This window comes from Sceloporus undulatus, chromosome 4, assembly GCF_019175285.1.
Source record: "Sceloporus undulatus isolate JIND9_A2432 ecotype Alabama chromosome 4, SceUnd_v1.1, whole genome shotgun sequence".
Classification (NCBI taxonomy): domain Eukaryota; kingdom Metazoa; phylum Chordata; class Lepidosauria; order Squamata; family Phrynosomatidae; genus Sceloporus; species Sceloporus undulatus.
Window position 1 is genome coordinate 48,169,533 of NC_056525.1, and position 24,072 is coordinate 48,193,604.

Below are 24,072 nucleotides of genomic sequence, written 5' to 3' on the forward strand. Positions count from 1 at the left end.
ATCATCATCATCATCATCATCATCATCATCATCATCATCATCATCATCATTATCCAGTAGTGTTGGCACACCTCCAAACCCAGGTTGGGACCCCTGACTGCAAGCATCTCTGTCTTGTCTGGATTCAGATTTAGTTTGTTTTTTCCTCATTCACTCCATTATCTCCTCCAGGTATTGAGACACAATATCCTTAGCTTGAGGCTGTTCTTGAAGGCATGGAGCAACATACCCCTGGATGATCTCTCCTTGCAGTTCTGTGTAAATGCTAAAGCAGCATTGGGGTTAAGGTTAACAATAAGAAAGGTTAAAAGTAAACTAGAGAGATTAATTTCTTGTCATTAAGATGGGAGGGGCATGTTCAGAGTTGTCCAGTTAGTTAAAATGACAGTAATTGACTTATTGTTTAAAACATTAGTTTGTGCAGTAGATCATAGGATTTACAGAAATAAAGAAGTGATGCCAAGTTAACATTTACTAATGCAAGTTAACTTTTGTTAATGAAAGTTCAGGAAGTAGATTTTGATATAGTAAGGTGATGTTGAATTCATTCATTTTGTCTGTTTCATGTGATATGTATAAAATACTTGTAGCAAAGGTTCAGGGAGGTAATTGAAGTAGCCCAGGGACTGCTGTACACATAAGTGAAGCAACCCAAAACATCTACTATGGAAGGTTAGTTCTTTAGTCAAGTCTTAAAACCTAACTCCTTCCTCTTCTCACCTAGGAAGAATAAGTTTATTAGAAATTGATTCACCACTCCTGTAACTACTTATGTGGGAGTTTTATTGAATTCATAAAAGGGAGGAAGAGAGGGGGAGGAAAAAAGACTAATTGGTATTTATTTTAGCATGCTCTTTTTTAGATGTAAACCCACTTCTTCAGATGCAGTACTGAGAGGTATTAAGGCCTCAGTGGGACTTTATAATGGTAATATTATATGGAATAGTGGTAATATTGTTTCTGTGTGTGACATTTATACTGAAGTCAACCATTTTGTTAACTACTGCTTTGGTGATGGGAGTCATGTGAGCCCCAGCACTGGCAGGAAGCGTTTCTAGTATCAGTGCTTTGAGTCTTTGTATTCCAGTGCCTAGAGGAGTCTGGTGGGTTTGTCAGGAAGGGCAGCCCCTGGAGATGTTTATAACCTAACAATAATGTTTTGCATTGTCTACCATCCTTTTTCTCTGCTTAGAAAGGAAATAGTTCAAAGTCTAATAAGAGAAAACCCAACAGTGTGAAAATTTTCCTGAGGGAAATAAAATGGAAGGAAAACAGTGTTTCTGTGTGCACCGCCCCTATTCATCAAGAGAGTCCTTGTTTTTTGGATGGAGGTGTTAATGGAGAAATTGCTGCACCGATTAATTCAGAATCTGTGCCCTTAATATGTTCTATTCAGCCTTTCTGTATGTAAAGATATATAACTGAATATCAAAGTCAGGATTGTACATGCAATCATATCTCTGATTTAAATATGTATGGTTGTGAAAGCTGGACAGTAATGAATGCTGGTAGGACAAATGTCAACTTATTTGAAATGTGCTGGTAGAGAGTTCTATGAACACCATGGGCAAAGAAAAATGAATGGGTAGTGGAGCAAATCAAGCCGGAACTCTTCCTAGAAGCCCTGATGACTAAACTGTTGTATTTTGGATATATCATGAGAAGACATGACTCACTAGAAAAGACAATCAATAATGCTTTATAAGATGAGAAGTAGTAGGAAAAGATGAGGATCACATTATGGATAGATAAACTCAATCAAGAAAGCCATAGTCCTGATTCAGCAAGACTTGAGCAAGTCTGTTGATAAGAGGATGACCTGAAGGTTTCTCATTCAGAGGGTTGCCATAAGTCGAAGTCAACTTGACAGCAGTTAACAACAACAGTTTCCACTATCCTCAGTCAGCATGGTCATAGATAGTTAATGAAGGTAGATTTAGTGTGACACATCTGTTGATGCAAGGTTGGAAAAAGTTGCTTATACCTCTTCCATCCTCTGATATTTCCCATGTTTAAGAAAGTAGAATAGATATTTTTTTTCTAATGGGCCAACAGCAGCTTTGATTGAAACCTAATCTACATTTCAAATATACTGTGAGCCAGTTTTCTCCGTGTCTCAACTGTTTTTAAAAGAAAAAAGATAAAAAATCCAATTACAAATTTCCATGTCCTTTCAAAGCTACTCCAAAATGGTGATCCATGGGCCAGTTTTGCTCTATGAACCATTGGCTACAGGTTGCAGTGAGTTTTTTTGGAGAGCAGAAAAAGAAGCTGCTTTTTGCAGCTCCTTTTTGCGCTCTCCGGAGGCCTGATCAGGGCTGCCGTGTGCAGTTGCTGTGGCCCCAATCTGACCAGTAAAGGGGCGGCTACATGCCGCCCATCTGTACACCCCTTAGTTTTAATTTGAAAGTGGTGATTTCAAAAGGGGAAAAATAAATACGTACTGCATGTTCATACACTGTTAAGCAGAGAAAAAAGATATATAATTTCTAGGTAGTCAAATGAGTATCATGTTTATGTGTGATTTCTTCTCCCTCCCATGTTTCTTCCTAGTTTAACAGTGACCCTGGATGAATTGTAGCTTTATACATATCAGTATGACTTTATCTGAATCTTGGATTCATAGAGCCTATTCCCCAAATCCATCCCCAGCTCTACAAATATTAATTATAGTAGCCCCCTTCTTTCTGTCATGGGACCATTCATGTGTATGTGTATATGAGTAAAAATATTTAATGAGGATTCCAGGGGGGAACTGAAACGCTAGTGAGAATATGAAGTCTGGGTTTTCCAAATGACAAACCCAGATATTTGTTGGATAATTTCAATGGGTTCTGCAGTATTGCTTTCTTTTTGAGACAAGCATGTTCCTCTTTGTATTCTGAGTGGAACCTGCTGCAAGAGAACTATCTGCATCCAGATTACTTTGCTTCTTCGATTATTCTTCAGTCCATATCCCACTGATAAGCCCGAAAATAGGATGCCATTGCCCGAATTTGCGTGTGGCAGTCTATCACGCAATAATGTGAAACCACATGATTGCGTTTGGACTGACTTCCCATTGCCCAAATTTGCGTGTGGCAGTCTATCACGCAATAACGTTAAACCCCATGATTGCATTCAGATTGCAATCGAATTATACTTCCAATTCCCCTTGTCTGATAAACTCCATAGACTGTCTTAAATTTATCCCAGTCTGTAAGAGCTACCTCTGAGATGATAGACTTTTGTCAAACATGAGTGATTAATGTGATCCTATGCCTGTGATGCAAATGTCTCATTCATTTAGCAATTCTTGCAACTTGGTGGATTCATCACAGGAAGTGTTGCTAGGCTCTTGATCTTGCCTGGTCTGGCAAAACTGAGTGATATGTTTTAGTCAGCTGGAGCCAGCATTACTTTTCCTTGATTCATCCAGCATTAGTGTTTGGTTTCACTCTTTGTGAGGCCACATAAGCCGCAAATGTTCCACTGAGATGAACTCTCAGATTGATACCAGCTGGGCTGAGGGTATGTTGCTGGGTTTGAAGGTCACAGTAAGAGAAGGGGACCTTGAACAGCAAGTTGGGCTGACTTGGATGTTTGGGGTGATGCAGATAAAAGTGTGTCCCCTCAGATCTAGAAAATTCAGACAGTGTTAGATATCTTTGAAACAGTAATTGGGAACCTTTCTTTTTTCTGTTGAGGGCCACTTTCCCTGAAGGTAATTGTTAGCTTCATCATCCTAGGTACAGCCTGAAGTCAGCATGGGCAGGGCAACAGCTCCAAATGGGCAGAAAGCCCCACTTCCCCCCGTTCCCCTTCTTCATTCTTGAATATGGTGGTTTGGGGTCATTGGAGGCATTTTTTTGTCAAAATCCTCCCCCCCCCCCCAAAAAAAAATCCAGTTTTGATGGGTGTGAGAGCTTGGGGAGGATCTCCTGGAGGGTTGGGGTGCAAAAAGGAGTCTCAAAGCCATACTTTCTCCACCGAGTGTAAACTTTTCAGCTCTTAAGCCAGTGCCTGGGACATGACTGTAAGCTGTTCAGAATTCTAAAGGAAGAGTGACCTGTGGGACTAGTAAATAAAGGAGGTGCCTTTTACTTGGTGTCGGAGAGTGAAGAAACTAGTACTGGGCCTACCATCCTAAGTGGTGACTCAGTGCTTTTGTTTTCTTAGTGCAGAGCATGGAGATCTTTGACTAGACAGAGAAGATGAATACTTTGCTCCCTGCATGTATGAATCATTCTGGTTACACCATGCTTTGCAATACTATACTCCCAACAAGGGCAGCATTTGCAGCTGGGAAGAAAGCATCAAGAGCTTGGCAGCTGATTGAAATAGGTGCCATGCAGACAGCAAGAAGGAGCTCAGCTGGCCCCTTTTTCCCATCAGGGACAATTATCCTCCCACACAGCCACTGGGCACAGCTGCCTCTAAGTGGCTTGTGGAGCCTGCTCAGCATGCCTGTGGTTTTGCCAAACGATGGTGGCCTTCTCATAGCAGGGAGCGGCTTCTCACTTCTTTCATTCTCACTATGGGGCTAAACAATATGCTGTGTGTTATATATGTGGCATTCAGCCGAGCCTCTTTCTTTTTTTAACTTGTGTGTGTGTGTGGGGGGGGCACTGCATACAGATTACTACAATTGTGCTTGGGGAGCAGAGATTTAAATCTCCTCACAGCTGTTCACATATCCCCATGTGGGAATTTTTTTAAAAGAGGGGGTTCCATTTGTGCTCCTAGATTCCTCCTCCCCTTTTAAAAGCTCCTTTACTGGATTAGGTCTAAAACACTTAAACATAAATGAAAAGAAAGAAGGACTTAGGTGATCCTGCTTTAAATACACCATCTCATCCAAAATTGTTTGCATGAGGAAGGTGCCATGAACCCAGCTGGGCTTAGTAGGTTTATGAAATTGTACAAAACATTCAGATTTAGTGTTTTTGTCCTGCTACACACAGATTGCACATCACTGCACATGTGAATGTAGAGTTCATGCCTTGTCAACACAAAACTGAAGGCATGTGAATACAAAGAATGGTGAAGAATGAAGCTCTGGTAGGATTGGAACTAGTGGTGGAATAGAGTGGTATGTGCTAAGTGTGTTGCTCCCTCCCACAGGCCTTTTTGTGGACCTCAATCTCCCTAGTCTATTTAGACTGTCCCTTTTCTTGCCAACAAAGTTAGTTGCCTCTCATAGGAGTCTCCAGAGGTTGTGATTCATTACTTAAATATGTTGTAGAGGTCCTTTGGACTGTTTTAATGTTTGGATACATCTGAGTTTTTTGTTCATTATTTTGTATTTTGGGCAATCCACATGGTTCCTGAAGGGCAGAAATCCCACCCACCAATTCCCAATCCTGTCACAGTTTCCTATTCCTCAAGCAGAGGGACAGAACAAAAAGTGGGTCAATTACAACAAGGTTCATTAAAGTCTCATAGGAGCTGAAAGTGAAGTTCAAACAGAAAGAGTAGAATGAGAAGAAAATAGCCATCACATGAGAACTCCTTGGCTAACCCCTAGAGCAGCGGTTCTCAACTTGTGGGTTGTGACCCCTTTGCGGGTTGAACAACCCTTTCACAAGGATCACCTAAGACCGTTGGAAAGCACATATTTCCAATGGTCTTAGGAACCAAGACCATTGGTTGGGGGGCACCACAGCATGAGGAACTGTAATAAAGGGTCATAGCATTAGGAAGGTTGAGAACCACTGCCCTAGAGAGTCACACAAGATAAATCAGGGTCCAGGCTATGACCAAGGCCAGTGGTCATATTAGCTGGAGGATCTGGGAATTGTACTCCAAAATGTTATTTTTCCAAGCTCCTAGCATCACTGGTATGTGATTACTAGTTATGCAGAGCATAACTGTCACTGGTCAATGATGATACATGTAGAAACTAGTCTGAGGCTGCATGTCATAGGAAGTGAAACAGGAAGGTAGACAGTTTCTACTCTGGTTGTTCTCAAATATATGGAACCATAATCACTCACATTATACTTTCCTCTTGCAGGCAAGCACCTGCAGTCCCTATTGCCCATACATAAAGCTAGCAGCAGTTCTGGTTATGATAGCAGGCTACAGTTGAGTGAGTCATCCTTGGATGCACATGTGGATGGAGAAACCAAAATACAAACTAGGGGATAATGTATACAAAGCCTTGGTTACAGAGGAAGAAAAGGGCCTGCCCTTCAGCCCTCCATCCCATTGAGCTGTAGCCATGGTTTGCCCCGTTTGTCCCTGTTATCAATTCTGGACTCTTCACATGTGGGTGCAAACTCCTGTGGAGAGTGAGATCAAGAGGATTTGGGGGCAATTGCTTGTCTCTTGGAGAATTGTTGTTTCCTGAAAATCCTTCTCAAATGCAGTAAAAGCTTTGATGTTAATGCTATTTGGCACCATCTCTTCTTCTCTGTTACTTTGGTTAATAGTGGCAAGCTGTATTGCTTGAGGCAAAGTATCTGGCTGCTGAGATTGAGTTGGCTGCATTTCACACCTTGTTTCTGACTTTTCATAGTGAACAGAGGGTATAGATAAAGTGAAGTAGTACTCTTCAGGTGACTGAAGGAAAGTTATTCTAATCTAATGTGTTATTGCCAAGGAAATAAGTATTGTTTCTCACTCTTCCCTCTCTGCTTTTTACCCTTCTTCTATTTGTTATTATTTGTAACTTTATTTATAGCCTTTCCTCCAAATTGGAACTCAGGGCCACTTACAAATTAAAAGAAATTCATTATGGCTAAAACATTTAAAAAGGGTCAACATTCAAGTATAATTAAATTGTCAGTAAAGGTGACTTGAAGGCACAACATACACAACAATAACTGTCATCAACATAAATTCAGAACAATTTAAAATATATTCTGGGGATTAGGAGGTGGCTAATATCTTAAACTTTAGCATAGTGTGTTGAGATGGAGATAAATAATGCCCCAGGAGGAATCATAAAGCTTTTAAAGTTACTTAAAAAAAGTAATAAGTTACTGTTACAATTCAAGCACCCTATCCTCAACCTGTAGTAAGTTGGCATCATCTTTATGCTCCTTTTAAAAAATAACTGATTTCTTTCTCATTCAAAGCAGCTACTTTTACTCTGAATAAGAAGAAAAAGAAGTATTGCCCTAAATCAAAGTCAATTTGACGGCCAGTTAATAGCATAAACAAAATACAACTAGTGAGGGCATTCCCCTGGAACTATTAAAATAATGGAAAACAGTTACTCTAGTACTGGAAAATGAGTGAAGTTATCCTTTGTTACATTGCATTCATAAAGTCACTTAGCTATGCCTTTATAAAGGGGCATTAATACAGTGAGTGTCGCATATTTCGATTCTCCTCTCCGTAGTAGTACAAGGATCAGAATAGATTGTGTAGGTATTATTTACATCAGGACAGGATGAGGCCTCCATGAGCTTGACCTTTGAAGTGAGTTGGGGAGTTTAACAACATTTAGCTTTGTTCTTCTCCAAATGAATCTAACACTCAAAGGCCAGGCATTCTTGCTTCCTCTCAAACGGTTAAGAAAATCATGGCTGCAATTGAAAAGTGAATTTCAGAAATGGACTTGGAAAGCTAACATGGTCACAAGGAATCAATTTGTGTGTGTTCTGCTGGCTTCTGCAATTGCCGGCAGGAAACCCGAGACGATGTGTACGTGTGTGAACGCTTTTGTTCTGCTGTTCTGCTGTGTTAGCAGGATTGTAGCAAGGGAGGTTCTTGCAGGCTCAGGAGTGCTTTCATTGGGTGGGCTTGACTTCAACAATGAAGAGAGCTGTGATATCCAATAATGCTGGCCACTCTCTCCTTTTGGAACTTGTGGCATTAGGAAATGGTATCCTGTTGGGAATTTGTGCATGGAAAACATTTAAAATGTGTTCTGGCTCTCACTGTTAGGCAGAGCTTAGAAGGGAATGCCTGTCATGTGAAAAAAAGCATTCATCAATTGCCTCCTTTTGGGCAGAGATGTCAGGAAAGATGCTCTCTCCTTGGGCTCTGATATTCTTGCAGGTGGGATATTTCTTTTTACTGCTTTGCTAATCTTTCTCCAGATTTGTGCCTTGCAATTTTTTTCATAGATGGTGCAGTATCATCCATTGCCATTAGTATTGCCTGAAAGTCCAACAAAGTGAGACCAACCTGAAAAAGTGCTGCAAAATTTGGTAATAAATGTACAACACCTGTTACATTTCAAGTATGATTTCAGACTGAATTGGAGGCTGGTACATTCTTCTCCATGAAAAACCTTCTCTTTTAGAAAATTTGCGGCTCTCTTTCATAACAAGTACTTAGGTCTGCAACTTGATTAGAGGAATGTTAATGAATTATTCATATGATGTTTACAACTTGATTAGAGGAACTTTAATGAATGTTTCATATGATATTTGGTTGATTAAACTTTATACTGAATCAACTAAAACAGTTTCCAACTTGTGACAGATGCATAAATCTAAAAACACCCTTTCCCATGCCAGTTCCTTTTGAGTGTGTTGGAATACAGCTTCCATACCCAGCTAGCTTAGCTATCTCATGCTAGCGGACTGGATAAGACAAGTATAAAACAATATTTTTGAAGCAAGAAATAACACATAGGTGTGGCAGAGCAGATATCTTGAAAGAAATTCCTCTCATGTGGAAAAAATGAAGTATTAACTATCTGCTAACATATTATTCAAATTTGTCATGATGTTTATGTTTTGATTGTGTGCTCTCTGTATTATGGAGATGTTTCAATTTTGTAATATTGATATTTTAGACTGTACACCATTTGGCAGGTTTTTAATTCTTATTTTATTTTGATTTCTGTGCAAATCTTACAGTGCTTGATAAATAAATGTTAATAATAACAAAAATAAAAATAATACAGTACTTTAAAAATGTTTTACTAAATTAATCTGACTGAGTAATAAATTGAATTTTGTGACCACACTGCTGTGAGGAATAGTAACAGCAGCCAATAGTGGGATCAAAACCAGCCCTCATTTGCCATCATTTTTTGTTCAGTTGCCAACAATAGAGGGACAAACCTAGATGTTCAGTTATCAGTTGCATATTATAATACTTAATGGTTGCTATACATTTATGTTAATGTATTGTAATTGTTTTGGATACTATCAGTTTTTATTAGTTTGCCTTGAGCATGTGAAAAGGAGAGGCTAATAGATAAGTTAACTAGAGATAAAATCTTTGTACATGTTATAGGTGTTCTGGCTACCATTTCACATTCACATAATTCTGAAAGTGGGCTGAAAAGGCAGGTTACATGACTGTGGTGTGAATCTGAGTGCATAGTGAAATGTCACTGCACCTGTGTCCCATTATTTTCAGTATGGGCTAGTGCTGGTGATTCATTTGCTTTCTGGAAAATATAGCTGGGATTGGTTGGAAAGAAAATGTAGATTGGAATGCATAGGGCAGTGGAGGAAAAATGTGTGTTCATTTCTTGCCAAGTCTAGCATCCAAAAGCAAAGAACCTTCTGGAACCATCACAATTTCTCCTATATGTGAGGTTTCAATTTTCTTCATTAATAGTCAAGCTGTAAAATCTTGAAAGTATCTGGAAGACCTGCTGGTGAAGATTCCTCCAGGATATTTTTTGAGGCGTTTGTACCGAAAAACATACCTTCAGAAAACAGCAATACAAGACAAGGTAAATTGGACAAAAATGTGCAGGGTAATCAAAGCTGAAGATGACTCTTTACATGCTGACCTGAGTATTTGTCTGAAGAGAGGATGGCATTGGCAACAGTCCTTCATCTGAAGGTGAAGCATATGTTTGGCTGACCCACATTTCTTTGGCTGACCCAGTTTATTTTGCCTTTGGCAATGTTAGAGGGAATTCTGAATCAGCAATGCATTACAGGTGCCCCTTGCATTGCCTTCAGTGAGAGGCACCACATTTGACTCTCGGCTTCACACATTCACAATTGTCTTGAAATTGGAAGAGTTATTTAGACCCATAGGATGCTTTCTTACACAGAATTTGATCATTAGTTCATGTAGCTCAGTATTGTCTATGGCAGTAGCAGGCCACATTCAGGTTTGCTAGATCGACTATAGAGTTTATCACACGGAGGAGATCGCAAGTTTATCCCACGAATATCCTGGAAAAATCACATAATTACGTGTAACGATTTCAAACAAAGTTGCACAAAAGCTGCCATTAAAGTGGTCACAAAGAAGCATTAATGCACATCTTTTTACTTTCCGGATTTCAGTAACAATGCATTTCTGATAGTACTTTATTTGTGCAATTGCATGTGATAATCATTTGCGCAATTGCTTGACATTTTTGCTTTATTTGTGGGATGATTTAAATGCCCTTCAATTTCTCTTTAATGCCAAAATTAGCCTCAGTATGATAAACTCCCATGTTTGATTGTTTATTTTGTTTCCAAGAACCTTAATACCCATTAGGTGCAAAACAAGGTTAGAATAAGTGTGTGTATGTGTGAGAGAGAGTGTGTATGTGAAAGACATGCATATAGAATTATGGAACAGGATGTCTCTGAGCACATGTTTAGTCCATGAATTTGTTTTAGTAAAAAAAACTGAAGTTACAGTCCTTTTTAAAAAATGTGTGTCTTAACAGCAGCTTGGATCCAGTCATGTCCCGGTGAAGAAGGGGGCTTGCAGGTTGGTAGAATGAAACATTCCATGTCAGTTTTATGATCCCTTAGAAGTTTCAAAAATCCACCAAACAATGATACCTTTATTGGGTCAACCAAAATGCACAATTACATGTTGCAAGCTTTTGAAGCTCCACTGTCTTCTTCATCAGCCAAGGTGTTAAAAACCATATAGGAGAAAAAAAAATGAAGATGTTAGTCATGGGCCTGCATGTTGCTGTTTTTTGTTCGCTGTTCAGATGGTATGGAGAGGTATTATTTGCAGGCTGGAACCAATTCCTTCTGGCTATGTGATCACTGGGAGATTCTCAAATTTAACATCCATTTTCAAAACAAAAAGATGCTTCTTTGCAATCTAACATGTTTCTATCCTTTATGAGGCCCAGGCCCCTTTTATTAGGTGGAGGACACTGAATTTATCTAGACGTCTTCATGCTTGCATCAGGAAAACTTTAAGTGGTGTTGAGGTAAAACATGCCAATCCAGTCCCAATTTTAGGGGGGAAAATTGTTTTACCTTTGTTGGAGGTGTAGAAAAAGGTTTGTTAGTTTTGAGTTATTCCAGATAACTTTCTTAAGACTGTTGCTGTTTGCTGGTGCTCAGTGTGTCCTATTGAAGGACATCCCAGTGAACCATGACTTTTGATAGTGTTTCAGAGACTCTGAATTCTTTTGGATATGTGGCTGGCATGTTGTGACAGCAACTAGTCTATACGAAAATAAAGGCTGTGACAGCTGCTTTCTGTTAAGCACCTTACCAGAACATGAAAGTAGACTTTTCCAAGACAAAAGTCACCTGTGTTGATGACTGCCACAGCTACTGGGTCTGCAAGCCTGTGCAAGTTCAAACACTAGTGTTGTATTCTTCCCTTTGGGTGTGGAGATTTAATAGACGCCCATGCAGGGCTGCGCCTGAAGCAAGAGGAATAGCCAGCTTTTTGATTTGGCTATTTTTCAGAGACAGAAGGGAATGTCATGTCTTTGAGAATCTTACCAGTTTCCAGAAGTGACATGCTAAAAATACAAGTGGAGGAGCTTGCACTGAACATTTCCTGAGTAAGTGAACAGCTAGGCAGATGCACTGGTGTGTGTGTGTATGTATGTACTGTATGTGCCTTCAAGTCACCTGTCGACTTATGGTGATCCCATGAATATCATAGTATTTTCATAGCAAGGAATACTAAAGAGGTGGTTTTACCAGTTCCTTCCTCTCTAATATAACCTGCTATAGGAATTGGTGTTCGTTGGCGGTCTCTCATCCATACATTAACCAGTCCTGATCTTGCTTAGCCCCCAAAATCTGACAGGATCTGGTGCATTGATACTGTGAAGTATATCAGAGTGGCCCTTCAACTCCCTTGTCATTGGCCATGTTGTATAGGGCTGATGACATGTAGTCCAAAACATCTGGGGCTCCCAAAATTAGATCTTGGGTGGGAATACGTTTTTTTAAACAACTGCAACAATCTATATATTTTTTAAATCTAGGTATGTAAGAGTGGAGGAAAAGAGAAAGACGCTTATATTGACAGGGGTTATGTGTATTGTGCACAGGTATCTTAGAATCATTACTGTAAGGAAGTGCCATCTTGGAGATTAGCCATGTTAGAGGCTTGCTGACCTAGGTAGCCAGTATGTAATACATGTGTACAGTGTGTGGGTACCTTTTTGGACTACAACTCCTCCAATCCCTTATTGGCCCTGGTGTCTGGAGGAATCAGGGATTTCCAGTTAAAGAAGTAACTTTTTTGACCTTTCAGAAAAAGCAATCTTGAAAGGTTTCTCCTGCCACTGCTGGAGGAGGGGGGGGAGGAGGACATATATATGTATAAGGAAATGTATATGGTGGAAGAAAGGAATATCAGGGTTAGGGGTCAGTGACAGCTTACCTTCTGTGCCAAAACACTGGTCAAGACTCTAAATCAGGTACGTAGTTAAATATACACCACCACCCATATTGAGCTACCAGGTGGCAGCTGCTGCAAGTGACAGAGGACTGTTTTTCTGTTAATCTGCACATAGAAGACTGATATTTTCATTCCCTTCTCCAAGCAATCTTTGACTGGACACTCAAAAGCAGGATCTCTGTTGTAATTCCTCCTTGCACCAGAGATCACTTGTGGGAGGGGGTCAGAAATATCAGTCTGCTGCACCTTGAACAACAGAAAAACAGACTCCTGTCACTCACAGCAGCAGCAGCCCAGTAAATCAGGAGTGTGGGACTTTTACCATCCCTAGGCATTCCCTACATTTTTGAATATATAGAGTGAATATGAATCAGTTATCAATGCATAACACTAGATTTTGCATTTGTAACTGTGATCATAAATCACAGCTACCCACTATTTTAAAAACTGGTTTTATGTACTCAAACATTTCTAGCCCATCCTATATCATAGCATCTCAGAGCGGTATACCTGTACAATAAAATCAGTTAAACTAATTTAAACAATGTGAAGCAGTGAAAAGTAATTTCGGCAGGCTGAAAGCATCTTACCTAATCTGACAAGTTAGAACAAGACAGTTAAAATTAGTTGAAACCATTTAAAACAATTTGAAACCATAACTCATGCGCAGATTTGGATAAAACCAATTAGGCTCCAAAGGCTTTAATAAAAAGCCATGTTTTTATTTAGTGCAAGAATGATACCAGTATTGGCGTCAGTCCCAGGGAGAGTATTTCACAACTGGGATACCACAGCTCACTCTATCTATATCTAGGGCTTTTGCTTGTTCCAAAATTCAGCTCAAACCAGAACTGGATCTTGGAAGATGTAAAGGAATGTTATGTAGTCCCTGGGAGTTGGTTTCCCTCCCTACCTACTAACCACAGTCTATACTCTCATTCCCTTCTCTACCCACTCACCCGTCCACTTATTTATGTACCATCTACATAATATGTATCTTGCTTTCCAAAATAATGTTTATGGAGGCTGCCAGTATACAGTGAGAGGAATGTGAGGGGTGGGACTTTCTAATTATACTTGAACTACCCCTTCCTTTTCTGCACACTTGCTTTAAAGAACTTGTTATTGGGAGAAGGTATAATGTGTGTGTGGGGTGGGAGGTGAGAAGCAGAGAGCATAGACTAACCGTGTATCCTTTCAGTAGCAAGATTTGTTCCCCAGATATAAGAACCTTTTTTAAAAAATGATTTTTATTGAGTTTTTTACAGAATATAAAAATTTTCGTAAGACCATATAACATAGTAGCTCATTGTCTACAAAGGAGATAGTTTTAAAAAATTAAAATAAAAGCAAAATACTTTTGTGTATCTTTGTATACCATTATGGTTCTCCTTAATACTATAACTTCTTGTATCAATGTAGAAAAGCAGTAAAATTCTACTAGAGTCATGTGTAATTTCCTACCCTTATAGTCCTGTCCTGTCAACATTATTTTTTTAATTATTTTCCCTTACAATAGAGATCTCATATTGCTTAATAGCTGTTATTCTTATTTCTCAAGTAATACCACATTTTCCCCACTGTTCCCCATTTTTTCTCATACTCTTGCTCTATTTTTCCTGCAGCATATATTGTCAATTTATCCATTATTTTCAACTCATATATGAACGTTTGTACTCTTCCCACTTTGCCTCTAACAGCTATTTGGAATAAGTAAGACCCTACTTTGTTCTTTGTGTCCGTCAGATGGAATACAGGCAAGACAAGATCAAGTCCTAAGACCACTGAATACAGGTATACTTCAGTTAACAAAGCAGATACGTTCCTGAGCATTAATTCTGTAACAGAAAATTTGGTACGGGGTGAAAATAGCATGACAGAAATAGGGGTAGGTTCCTACCCACAAAAAAAGAAGAGCAGTTGAACATGGTTCAATGAACTTTTTATCAAAAACTAATAATATGTAGGTCAGGTAAACCTTGCATAAGTAAACAAAAACATTTTGAACTTTGAGACAACTTGAGAGCTTCTTCCAAAATGGAATCATGGATGGCTTTTCCTTCACCAGCTTCCACTTTTATTATGAGTTCCATTTTGATGGCCACACTTATAAATCTGTTTCTTTAATATGCTGGGGGGAACTGGTAAACAAAACTGGTTTGCTTTCCCCTTTTCTCTCTGTTTTATTGTTCATGCATGCTTAGTAAGGCATTCTGAAGGCAGCTGCTGTTCCCCTTGCTTGTTGTAGGCAGGCAAACAGCTGCAGTAGGTTTGGCTAGAGTAGAATCCCATTCTTTCCCAGCTCAAGCTTTATTGTAGTGTTTACTCCAGATATACTACTGGAATGCAACACCAAAATTGTTTTTCCAGCCCTTCTTCAACATCATCTTAATGCTGATGCTGTTTTTAAAAAACTTCTCTCCTAAACGGGGTAAAGAGGAAAACTGGGGCTGGCTGGTTGTAAAAATATTATGTAAAAAGGAGCTGCTTTGTTAGAAGTTCTGTTAACAGTTTGTATGTTTACATGTGAGGAAATGCTTTCTCTTTCTGATGAACTCTTTGGGTCCTTATCACCTTAGAGGTGACCTTCCATATTTATAGACGCTAGGGCATAGGACCCCTGTGAAAGTGGGAAAACCATGAATATTTCTAGGCCCCCAAAACCTTAACTTAGGGGCGAAACAGACTGCCCCGAAGAAGTGGCTTCTGGCCTTCCCTTTGAGCAGCCACATCCAGTATTTTCCCAGCGCAAAAAGAAGCAGCAGAAAGCCACTTCTTTTTGTGCCAGAAAAAGGCTATTTTGCTGCTGTGGCAGCGGGTTTTCCACGTTTTGACACTATGCGGCGTCTAAATGCCACACCATCACACAACCGCCTGCCTTGTGGTCAGGCAGGCAGCATGACGGTAGCTTGGGGTTGGTGTGCAGATGCCACACTCCCAGGAAGCCAGCGTATTTTGTCGGTGTGTTTAGCCCCTATGTCTATATTCCTGTCTCTGTGAACAGGAACTCTAGTGAAGTGGTATTTCTGTCATGCCATTGTGGAGCATACTAGACCTTGTAGTCCTTGATGTGGCTGGAGAGGAAGAAAGTGGCCATGGCATGGTGAGGGGAAGCAGGGATACTCAGTATTATTTTATGCATTTATGACTAATGTAAACTTTTAAAAGTTTTCTTTATATCTGCAATTTTCCACAGCAGGCCACAAAACTCCCCCCAAAATCCCATTTAATTATTGATGGCAAACTCATGAATAATCAAATCAATCAAAGTTAAACCTGCGAAAGTCAAGGTTTGAATATATACTGTTATAGTACAGTGGACCCTTACCTTACACGGGGGATCCGTTCTGGACCACCACCACCCGTGTAAGGCAAATACCATGTATGCTCGAGCCCTATTGAAAACAATGAGGCTCATGCATGTGGCAGCCATTGCTTCTTCCGTCACATGGCTTTCAGCATAATCCGAAAGCCACGTATAGCGCACCCACGTATGACGTGGGTGGACTGTACTACAGTTTTACTGTGGAATTCTGGGGTTAATACTGTAGTAAGGACCAAGCACCCTTTGGCTAAAAATTCTAAATACCCCTTCCTGAACTGCAAATCCCAGGATTCAATAGAATGTTGCCATGGCATTTAAAGTGAAATAGTGCTATAAGTGGATCATGCACTGTTTCCAGAGGGCCCCAAACTGAGTTGTGCTTTGAATAAGTAAGACCCCAAAGAAAAGTTTAAAATGAACACAGTGACTCTTGTTTTTCTCTTTGTTTTCTGGTTGTATTTACACCAGACCTATGGGATTATCTCATTCATTTTTTTGTTTTGTTTTAAAGTTCATGTGGTAACTTTTGTGTGTCAGTCATTGTATCATGTTCTGGATCCAGCAGATGTTGAACCAGCTTTGCATGGTGCTGTTAGTTGACTCATTTGGGCTATCAGCCTCCCACTCTGAGTCCCAAGCAAAGAGTATGCTAACAAAGATACATGTGAAAGTTTAATCCATCATTTCTACCACATCTCTGCTGCATGTACATCAGTGTAAGGAAGCTGAGAGAGGTAGTTATTATACCATGGGACTTCTATTCTGTGAAGGTCTGTATTATTTCTTTTACACGCCTTTTCAACCTTGATGAAGATGATTATTTATTATTTACTAGACACCTCTCAGTAATCCTTACAAATGCCTTCTAAAATTGGCCAAAACCTTGAAAGTTGGTGAGGATGAGACTGAAAGTGGAGCTGTACATCATTTTTACAAATGGGTGCATCCAAATCTATTATTATGGGAGTTCAGTGGGCAAATTTAGAGGGTGCTTAGTGGGAGAAAGTACCCTTGGTTCTTCCTGTACTACCCATTTCCCCCCCCGGAAAAGGTCCTACTTCTTAACCAGATTTATTCCTAGTTTGCAGACTTGTGCTTCATTGAATTATGAATAGGGAGTGTCTGACAATGGGTAGCTGGTTTCAAAACCTAAACATCAGCTATTGCAAGCCTGACATTTCAGAAAGAAAAATGTCACATTATTACTGTCATAGGCCCACAACTTTGCCTCTAGGGTAGATGTGGGGAATTTGTAGCCCTCCAGGTGTTGTTGAACTACATTTTTCATCATCTTTAACTACTAGCTATAGCTTAAGGGAGTTAGAGGCCAGCAGCATCTGGGAAAATCTGTGTTTCCCAGCTGTTTACATCATTTTTTTGTACTTATGACAAAGTATTTAAGAATAAATACTTTCAAGTTGAATATGTTGTCAGTGGCAGGTTGTTGTTGTTCTGTTTGTTGTTAATTGCTTTCAAGTTGATTTTGCCTTAATTCAACCCTATGAATGGGAGAAGCCACCTTGTTATCAACAACCTGGCTCAAGTCTTCCAAACTTAGGACTGTGGCTTCCTTGATTTAGTATATCCACTAGTAATATGAGCTTCCTTTTTTTTCTACTGCCTTCTACTTTACCAGCTCTTACTGTCTTTTCTTGTGAGTCATGTCTTTTCCTGATATGTACAACAGTTTAAGTTTAGTCATCTTGGCTTCTAGGGAGAATTCAAGCTTGATTTGCTCTTGGACCCATTTCTTTGTCTTTCTGGCAGTCCATGGTATCCAGAGAACTCATAGCTGCCTTTCCAAATCTGGTCTTTCTTGACTGTAATCTCAGTTTTGATTAATTACTGAGCCAAGGTATCGAAAATATGACTATTTCAAAGTCTTTGTTACTATTTTTAAGTTATGTAAATCATCTGTATTCATTATTTTTGTTTTCTTAACATTCAGCTGTAAGCTAGCACTTGCATTTTCTTTCTTTACTTTCTTCAGTAGTCATTCCAAATCTTTGTTATTTTCTGCTAGTAGTATAGGGTCATCTGTACATCTTAAATTGTTGATTTTTCATCCTCCAATTTTCATGCCTCATTTCTCCAAGTCTAATTCTACTTTGCATATGATATGTTCAGCATACAAGTTAAACAGATAGGATAAAATACAGTCTTGCCTGACCCCACTACAAATTGAGATGACATATACATGCTTAAATATGCTCCCCCAAGATTTGCGTAGAAGGAGGTGTCCCTTGTTTGGGAAAAGTCTGTTCTCTTGCTTCTATGGGCTTTGTTGAGAAAAGTGGCTATTTCTACATGAGCCTGCCTTTCCCAACTGATGCAAGATGGATGCACTGTTACATGTCTACCTGAGCAGGACTCACCAGTTGATCTGTTGCCATGAGGATGATGAATTGATTTGAATTTTACTATTGCTTTTGCTGCTGCTGCTCTGAATTGAATGGGAATTTTATTCCATCCCGACTCAAAATTGCCATGCTCCAGTTTTAATGTCCAGGGATCATCAATCAGATTTTTCCCTTGTAGTCGAGCTCCAGTCTGTGAGTATACTGGTTTATAGGGCTATAGTGGGCAAGTGCACAGGCAGTGGGAGCCTTTTTACTTCCCAGTGTCTGTCTGGCAGACTGTACCAGTGAGCTTCAGCATGCCCAAAGTGATCTCATGTTAATTCCAGCTGCCTTTTTGCTGTTTTTGTTTCTTTTTTGGTATTTTGGTCAGGTTTGGGGGCTTTGCAAAGTTAGAGGAAGAGAAATAATAATTTCTTAGGAAGTTTTGTCTCCATTTGGGAGAAAGAATTGCCTGAAAAATCAGCCACCAAAATAATAATTTAAAAACCCTCCACATATCTTTTTGTTTGTGGGGCTGGGGGCTGGACAGGTCTTCTGGGGTGTTCCAAGGGACTCACTTAGGCATCCAAAGTGTTTCATGCAGCCCATGGACCATACTTTGCCCACCTTTTTATCAGGTTTGATTTCAACCTGCTCCCATTCCTGCTTCCTAAGGTTCTTCCTGCTTCCTAAGGTCATGGTTTTGTTAGAAAAAACAACTCCTTTGTGTCAGCAACTGAAACAGTGAAGACTGCTCATAGCTGCCTGTTGGCCAGCTCATCTGTGTGGGCTGCACACTTTTTAAAAGAAGCATATTTACTATTGAATCATCATTTTCTTATTTTGTTCTTTGGGGTTGACTGTCTTCACCAGTGGTGACATTTGACCCTTGAACATTTCCCTTGATCTGCAATTACGCCATTATGTGGAGTGATGAGAATCTGGGGATATTCAATTGTGTTCCCATTTAATGATTGTTTTATTCATAGTTTCTCCTCCATGTCCACTAGCTAGTCCCCCCTTGCTTCTTCCAGGGATCTCAACAGCTGTTCCATAATCACTTGATGCCAGCCAGTTACGTTGGGGAGTGTCCGTGCTGTTGTTTCACTAATCTAGGCTGTGCAGAAGAGTTGTGGAAGAGAGTGACTCCCAAATGCTCAGAATGTTTTGTGGGAGACTTATTTATAGTTATTCTTTCTGTGTGCAAGGAAGAACCACTTAAAACTCTGGGAGGAAGTCATCCCTAGCTACACATGGAAGCATAAGAGTCTGACAGAGTGAAAAAGGCCATTGCGTGTTAACAAAATGGTGGATACGTCCATGTGGGCTGTATCTGGAGAGCAAGCACTGAGCTTTGATCAGGCCTAGGATGCCTGTAGAAACAAGATAAGAAGTTCTCCACTGGTTGGAAGGCTCCTACTGTCTCTGATGTCCTCAACATTCAGCCAAGGCTGCATTAACCAGGGAGGATCTTTACACAGTTCCTGAGAACCCGTTCCATTTTAAATTCCCCATCTCAGTTTCCCTGTATCCAAGTCTCTAGTGTCTTTTTGCACTTAAATCATTGTTGGAGAGAAAGGACTGTTGGTGTGAGAGTTTCTGCATTTATTTCATTCAGTTTCTGGGTGCTCCGTTTTATTTATTTGCTGGTGGCAGAGATTTGTCTTTGTATGGTCCAAAACACACTGCACTGTTGCTCAGTGCTAGGGCATCCTGTGAAATGTAGTTTATTGTGGTACCAGAGCAGTCTGACAGAGAAGGCTAAATGTCTCACAGAACTATAGTTCCTAGGATTCCCTAGCACTGAGCCAGGGCAGTTAAAGCAGTAAGAAACTGGATTATTTCTGCTGTGTGTTTTGGACCTATGAGTGGTTTTGCAGCACTTGCCTAGCCTTATGGTGACAGGATAATTTCCCTGTTGTGGGTTTTTTGACATTGACAGCTGTTCCTAGCACTGACTTTGTAACCATATGGAAAGGGCAGCAGCAAAGATGTTGGTGCCAGTCGATATCGTATAGGAAACCCCACCAACGTGCTGGTCCCCACCCCCACCCCCACCCTGCATTTGCTTTATCTTAAGGATGAGTAGTTCACAAAGATATTCTTGCAGCAGAATGAAATTCTGAAGCAACTCTGGGCTTGGGAAGGCACTTAGAACCAGCTGTTCAAAGGATGGGAGGATGTCACATAGCCTTGTCATCATACAGGGTGTGGAGTGAACAGAAGTCTGTGAACCTGCCCTATTGGGTTCAAGCCTCATCTCTGCCACCTCCGTCTGTTACTGCTGTGGTTAGGTTGCATCACTGTCTCATCCCGTTTTTCTGTTTGTGAAACAAAGGCAACATTGGCCACGTGTCCTGCCTTATTATTCTTCTCAGTAAGTGTGCTGACGGTTAAGGCTGAACAAAAGGAGACCATGAGAGTGGTGGTATTTCACATACAGTCTAATCCATCTTCTATCCAATCAAGTATGAACTACCAAACAGTTGGATTCTGGGCCTAAAGCTCACTGGTTGTGTTCCCAACTAATCCTGTACTTCTGCTATCTCTGGGTTTCTCTAACTTGTGTCCACTATTCTATTTATATCTTCTAGACATAAGATACAAGAAGTCTGGGAAGTTCGAATAGGGGTATGCAAATATTGGAAATCTTTATAAGTGGAGAGTAATAGATTCTCGCATGCAAACTTCTAGTAAATTAGAGTGTTTCATGGTCAGTCTGACTCAAGTTAGCATGCTCCAGATGTTTTGAACTGCAGCAGCTATCGAAGTTGTATATGTGCCTATGAAAATTTGTTTGCATGGAGATACTTTTGTAGCTATATTAAAAGAGACAACAAGGTCTAATGATGAGAATAATGGGTTTGATATTAAGACATACTGACTTCCTACAAAATTGGCCTTGCTATTTTCACCCTGTATTGCAATTATTTTATGGTGCAATTATTGATTTGCAGAGTATTATGGGAGATCCAGATGTTGTCCTCTCCCATTTATAACCCTCTCATGTTTCCCCACTGCTTCTTCCATCTTTTTGATTCCCCACAGAAAATCTGTTCAGGTGTGAAAGATGGAGTAGATGCACTATTTCTTTTGGTAGTGCTAGATAGAGCTGCCCATCTTGTACACCAGGTTTTATCAGGGTGTACATTTACTTAAATTACGGGAGTAGAAGTGGGTGAATCATAAAAGGCACAGGCTGGGAAGTAATAGACTCCTTTTTGCTTCTTAGCATTGATAGAAGAATAGTTTAACAAAGGTTTATTTAGGGATAAAATTTTTAAAAGATGTTTGCCTAAAATAAAATGTGTGAACAAGACACATATATGTATTATACTGGTTCACTTGTCACACACTGAGGTTGGCTGCAGTTGCCTGTCAGATGCCTCTGAGTTTTAAACTATATAGTATATGAAAAGGCATTTAAATTAACTTTTGGGAGTGAGGGCAGAAATGAATCTTGTGGCTTCTTAAAGATTAATGAATTTGGAAAGTTTTGGTACTAAACATCACTGTTTCCTGCCTCTTTTCTGATGGATGTTCTGTCGTTTGCTTTTCCTGCAGGTTGGCATCTGGTTATGCTTCGCCTTCCAATGGAAGAGTTGGATCACACTGTAAATTGGATTTGATTGAAGATCAACAAAGCCTTGATTTTTGGAATGACAAATCTTTGATATCCAGTTGGAAGGCAGTATGCTGTGTTAGGGCTGTAGTAAATGTATCTTGACTGCCTGCCATGCACCCCACAGGGAGTGTAGACACCAACTTTTCACGTTCTGCTTTACAAACTCTCTCTCGTAGCCACTGCCGGAACATAAAGCAAAAGATCTCTCAGTGGGAGGGGCGGACAAAAGGGGGCTGCCAGGAGGAAAGGCCAAAACCCAAAGACTTTGGGGTCAAGTATGGCCATGACAGCAGAAAGAAGCCAACAGAGCTCCGACACAGCAGCGATGAAAGAGGACTAGCAAATGTTCAGAGTCTCGGCTTAGATTTCCGGGAAAATTCTCATCTCTGTTCTGTAACGGAGGAAGAAGATGAGAGGCTTCAAGAGGGTTCAGAGAGCCCTAGGGTTGGGCAGCTCTACAATGGCTTTTCTTCTGAAGGAGAGGCCAGTCAGGACTGGCAAGGGGAAAGATTGCCACCAGGGAATTTCTATACCTCAAGAGACCTGTGGAAACAGATAGAATCTTATCCATCTATAGCTTTGGACTTGAAAAGGAATTGGGAAAGCTGTAGCTCAACAGAGAAAACACTGACTGTGACTCCAACAAAGAGCTCAGAGAACATATACTGTGATGTTGAGGGCCAGGATGAGCAGCCAGCCATCAACCCGGTACCCAAACCACGAAGGACTTTCCGTTATCATTCTGAGAAGGACCATAAGGATGGCTGTGATGGAGAACACATTGAGAGGAAGCCCCCCGAACACCAGTGTAATGGTGGTTGCCCTCCAGCAACTTCCCATGATCCTGAGCAGAGAGTGGTCAGCCGAGGAATCCGAGGAAGATCCAAGAGGTGGGTTATCAGTTTATTTTTATTTATTAAATTAATATCTTCCCTTTCTACCAGAGGTGATGCTTAATGCACTAATTTGATTTTTATTCCTCTTTGTATGTACCATATATACTCATTTACAAACCAACCTCAAAGGAAGGTTTAGGGGCTGAAATTTTGGATTTTGATATGACTGTGAATAAGTTGAGGGTAAAACTTAGGGCATATGACAAAGAATGTAAAGGATGAAGCAAAGGAAAACAATGGCAAATAACTTTAAAAATTCAAGCAGACATAACTGTTTGTGGTCAGCCTAAGGGCTTGAAGGATGAGGAGGTAACTGCAGTAAATGATGTCTATGGGAGGTGACTAGGCATGGGCTGGGGTAGGAAAAAGATCTCTGAGGCGGGATACAGACGGGCAGGGGAAGATGTCTTGGAGGTGTATTCTACTGAATACGGAGCCTCCAGACCGCCTGCCCCGGGGGCGTGGCTAAGGTGTATGGGGCTTCCACATGGGGGCAGTGAAGACGCCTCACCTGGGGCCGTTTCTGACCCGCAGTTTCCATACCGCCGCCTCGGAGGACGCCACAAAGAGAGAGGCAGCTGCAGCGCTCAGCACCGGCGGCAGAAAGCATATGGCACATTTAAAGCACCCAGGCCCCTTTAAACTTTTCCCCCTGCCCTGCCCAAGAATAATGGTGGTCTCCTGCCAGCTGGTGATCAGCTGGTGTTGGCATCCTTGTCCGCTTGCACGTTGCTAGTGTCACCAGCATCATGGATGCCTCCTCTCCTTTGGTCCCCGCGCTCTTGCTGAGTCTGCAATGCACAGCCACAGCTGTCGCCGCTGCCACCGCTGTCCCCCTGCCATCCCCCATCACCTCACTTGTACATATGTAAATATTTAAAGTTCTAGCGTTTTTTATTGTTAGGTGAAAATGGCACAGGAATGTGTGTAGGGGTTCACTTTAAATTCCAAACTTTCCACAATTCTAGCAGCGCATGCATACATGTTGCTCTAGGGTTAGGGTTAGAGTTAGGGTTACGAGCATTAAAATAGAGTGCAGCTGTGCTGCAGCTTCCACATCTGCATGGCATCTGACGCTCTAATTAGAGCCTCGGTGCAAACTGCGCATGTTCCAGGACCCCGACTCATTATGCGACGCAGCAGACACGGAGCTTTTAAATGGGCAACTTAAATTAGCGGCGTAGCAATTCTGGTGTACCAGTGCAGCAGCTTATAGACGGAGCTGCGCAGTTGCGCAGTACATAGAAAAGAAGCGGGGAAAAGCGGCACCTTTTTAATGCCGCTTCTTCCCGCTTGGGGCGTGCGGGCGGCTTGTTCATGGCGGCATTCAGGTAAGGGCCGTCTGAAGGCTATACCTTCATGACGTCATGAACA

The 24,072-nt window shown here is 40.8% G+C and overlaps 1 protein-coding gene across 1 annotated transcript in view; it reads left to right on the forward strand.

The window, feature by feature from the left end:
• DENND2C (DENN domain containing 2C) overlaps positions 1–24,072 on the forward strand; it is a 78,710-nt gene that overhangs the window by 16,286 nt on the left and 38,352 nt on the right. Inside the window, exons 2-4 of the mRNA XM_042465757.1 lie at positions 14,214–14,307; positions 16,404–16,608; positions 21,742–22,692. Of these exons, the coding sequence (XP_042321691.1) occupies positions 21,914–22,692 (779 nt within the window). The 5' untranslated portion in view covers positions 14,214–14,307; positions 16,404–16,608; positions 21,742–21,913. The remainder of the gene's footprint in view (positions 1–14,213; positions 14,308–16,403; positions 16,609–21,741; positions 22,693–24,072) is intronic.